The sequence below is a fragment of the Otolemur garnettii genome, unplaced genomic scaffold (assembly GCF_000181295.1).
Source record: "Otolemur garnettii isolate 467f Iridium unplaced genomic scaffold, OtoGar3 scaffold00003, whole genome shotgun sequence".
NCBI classification, from domain to species: domain Eukaryota; kingdom Metazoa; phylum Chordata; class Mammalia; order Primates; family Galagidae; genus Otolemur; species Otolemur garnettii.
Genome location: NW_003852398.1, coordinates 16,376,672 through 16,380,236, shown reverse-complemented (window position 1 = coordinate 16,380,236; position 3,565 = coordinate 16,376,672). Strand labels below are relative to the sequence as shown.

The window sequence follows — 3,565 nt, the reverse complement described above, 5'->3', positions numbered from 1 at the left end:
TGCCTCTGCCTCCCAAGTAGCTGGGACCACAGGCACCCGCCACAATGCCAGGCTATTTTTTGGTTGCAGCCATCATTGTTGTTTGGCGGGTTCGGGCTGGATTTGAACCCGCCACCTTAGGTGTATGTGGCTGGCACCTTAGCCACTTGAGCCACAGGCGCCGAGCCGAGCTTCTGATTTCTTAAAAGAAACTGGAAATTTGTACTTTGTGTGAAATCTTCACCGTATGAAATGTTGACAACTAATTAAGAATTTTTTAAAATGCCAGCAGGTCCAAATCACACATCTATGGCCTGTCCCCTTTCACATGGAGGTGCTGCCCTGGGGTCAGCACTGCTTTTTCTCCCCCTGGGTCTCCAGAGTTTTCTCCAGGTAGAAGAAACGGGTGTGAAGTTAAAAGGGAAAGGAAAGTGTTTCCACACTTCATTCTCCACTGGAGCCTGGGACCCAGCCAGAGCCCCTCTGGGGTCTAGTGTAGGCCTGGAAAGAGCCCTTCCCTCCTCCCGGAAGCTACCAGCAGGGAAGGAAGTGCTGAGGGAGGCAGGGTTTGCTACCTCCCCTCCTCCTCTTGCCCCTCTCTCTCTCCCCTGCTTGTTTCCTGGTAGCCTCACCTCTGCCTTGTGTAGAGGAAAGGAGCACACTGCCCCTCTCAGTCTGGGGCACTATAACGAGAGTGCCGTAGATGGGACGGGTCATACGGCAAACATTTACTCCTCACTGTTCCAGAGACTGAGAAGGGCAGGATCAGGGTGCCGGCACGGTCTGGGTGTGGGGAGGACTCTCTCCCTGGTTTCTTCCCACAGCAGGGAGATTACCTCTTGTCTCTTTCATATCTTCTTTTTGAGATGGGGTCTTGCTCTGTCACCCAGGCTAGAGGGCAGTGGTGTCATCATAGCTCACTGAAGCCTCCAACTCCTGGGAGGATCATTTGAGCCTCCCAATTTGGCCTCCCCAAGTGCTGGGATTACACACATGAGCCACCACATGCCACCTTTCATGTTTTCTTGTAAGTGTACTAATCCCTTATGATGGCTCCACCCTCATGACCTAACTACCTCCTAAAGGTCCCATCTCCAAATACCATCACATGGGGCGTTAGGGCTTCAACATACAATTTGGAGGGAGTGGGACACAGAAACGTGCAGTGCATAACACAGCCCAAGAGGCTCTGTGCCCTCCCATAATTCCCATTTTACAGAGAAGCCTTACAAGGCTCAGAGACAGCACGTGACTTGCCGTAGGCCACACAGCTAGTGCACAGTGAAGGCAGATCCCAAGAGCTGCCTTTTAGACTAGACTTTCTGCTTGTTCTTCCCAGGGCAGTTAGTCTTTTATCCCCATTTAAAAATTAGCAAATGTATGTATAGTGTTGAAAAAGTGTTAAAAAGTAAAAAAGTGACTATCCCTCTTCTTCTGGGTGAAAACTGAAGGTCTGGAGAATCTGATGAAAGCTCTGGACATGGTTTTACATGAACTGTGAGTCAGCGTGTTCTGACTCCCAGAAGCAAAGCTCCCTGGCCTGTGGGATGTGCAGGGTGAGCGCAGGGCGGAAAAACAAGAAGCAGAAGCACAGTCTCTTGTGCCTGGCAAGAGAATGATCTTCCTAAGCTGAACAAGCCTAGAGGCTTGTGACCCTGGATCCTGTGTAGTGTGAGCAGTGCCCAGAGTTCAGGGTCATCATGTGCACACAGGAACACACACATGCACTCACGTGCAATTGCACATCAACTGGGCACTGACAGGAGACGTCCCGGTCGCAAATCTCGCATCTTTACAGATCCAGAATCATCCCAAGCGCCTCCTTCCTGAGGCAGACCCACCCTCTCTCCTATCTCTCTCCCTTTCTGTGCCATGTGGTTCCTTCTGCTCTGAATTCCCTTCCTCCTGTTTGCTTTTTCAAATCTAGTGTATTCTTCAGGATTCTGTCCAACAGCCAGTTCCCTCCCTCTTCCTTGTCAGTGGCTCCCAACATCCTCTGAGCTTGTCACCGCCCCCTCCCGTGGAGTGCTGCTCTCCCCCCTGGGTATCTGCCCAGCCCGTGAAGCGTGCACGTCCACTGACAGCACAGCTTGATGGTGGGGAGCCCAGGGCACTGCACACTGTGGGCCTGCAGCAAACAGCACATCCTTGCCTGCCCCTCTTACTAGATCTTAGGCTTCCTGAGAATGAGGACCAGGTCTTCCCATCATTAAGCGTGTGACAGGTGCCCACAACGCTGTGTGCTGGAGTATGGCCTCTTGGCTTTGGAAGGGTTACTTGACTTTTCTAAACCTCAATTTTCTCTTCTGTTTAATGGGGGCAGCCTCATAGGGCTGCTAGGAGGATTAAATGGAATCATGCCAGGGAAGTGCCCACATGGGCGAACTGAAAGGAACAGAGATGGAAGGTTAGCACCCCAGAGCCACATCATCCCCCACAGCTGGTTAGCATTTTCACCAAATTAAGTCTGCACACTGGGACAAATTGGGAAACTGAGGCCTGGAGAAGCGGCACACCTGACTCCCATTCACTCCAGGCTAGGATGGGAGGCTGGTCTTTCTTTAGCTATGCCCTTGGTCACCCTGGGGGTCTCTGGCTGGGGTGGGGACTGACTCCCTCTATTCTGGCTTCTTTTTTCAGACCTCCACCTTTGGGGACGTGATCTACGAGCGTGTAAGCAAGAGGGTGGCCTAAGCCAGAAGCCAGACCAGGGCCAATGGGCTACAAAACCCACTAATAAAATTGATAAATGAACAGAAACTATTCACTCCGGAGTCTCTTTGGTTTTGTTTTCTGGCAATTTGGGATAGCTTTGGCTGGATTGGAGTGGGAAAGCCCCTAAGGATGGCCATACAGGTCAAAGGCTGGGCCTGAGATCCCTGTGGGGGTCGCGCCACAGCGGGGCAAGACATGAATGTGGGCTGCAGCACTCTTGGCCCCTGGGGAGGCTGCAGGGGTGCATGGAAAGCAAGGTGGGCACACCTCTGTGGACACCCCCACCACCCGTCACTCTGTGCTGCTAGAGGGCTCCTTTAAAGAGACAAAGTCACCTTGGAAGGGGTAACATGCAGATTGTCAGGCCACAGGACAGGCCTGCCAGGGCTCTGGGGTCAGGGGGAAAGGCCCCAGCTGTGGGGCTCCCAGGCAGGAAATGAACATCCCAGGGCTCCACCAGGGAAGCCCTTGTGAACTTGGCTGTGGCTCTGCTGTTATTAGCTGTGGAGTCATCTTCTTGGGCCTCAGCTTAAGCCCTGGTACAAAGGGGGCCAGGAGGACCAATGAGGGGCGGAGGGGAAATGGCAGTCGATATCAGATGACCAAGGGGCAGTGGAGGAGACAGGAGAGTTGGGAAGGGGCTGGAACATCCTGGTTTGGAGTCAGAAGGCTTAGATGAGATGCCTGGGGGTAACTATGAGAGACTATTGCCACTTTGATCCCATGGCAGCCCACAGCCCTCAGCTGAGAAGCTTTCTTCTGCTGCATTTGGGTTTAGCAGATGCCCCAAGACTGCCAGGAAACTGTGCAGGCCTAGTGTGCAAGTACAGGAGGCTGACCCTTCTAGATGCCCCTGGCTACACTATCCTGA

General features: G+C 52.9%; 1 protein-coding gene across 1 annotated transcript in view; it reads left to right on the top strand.

The window, feature by feature from the left end:
* FABP6 (fatty acid binding protein 6) overlaps positions 1–2,720 on the top strand; it is an 8,105-nt gene extending 5,385 nt beyond the window's left edge. The window contains exon 4 of the mRNA XM_003781988.2: positions 2,620–2,720. Coding sequence (XP_003782036.1) covers positions 2,620–2,673 — 54 coding nt within the window. The 3' untranslated portion in view covers positions 2,674–2,720. The remainder of the gene's footprint in view (positions 1–2,619) is intronic.
* The last annotated feature ends 845 nt before the right edge of the window (positions 2,721–3,565 follow it).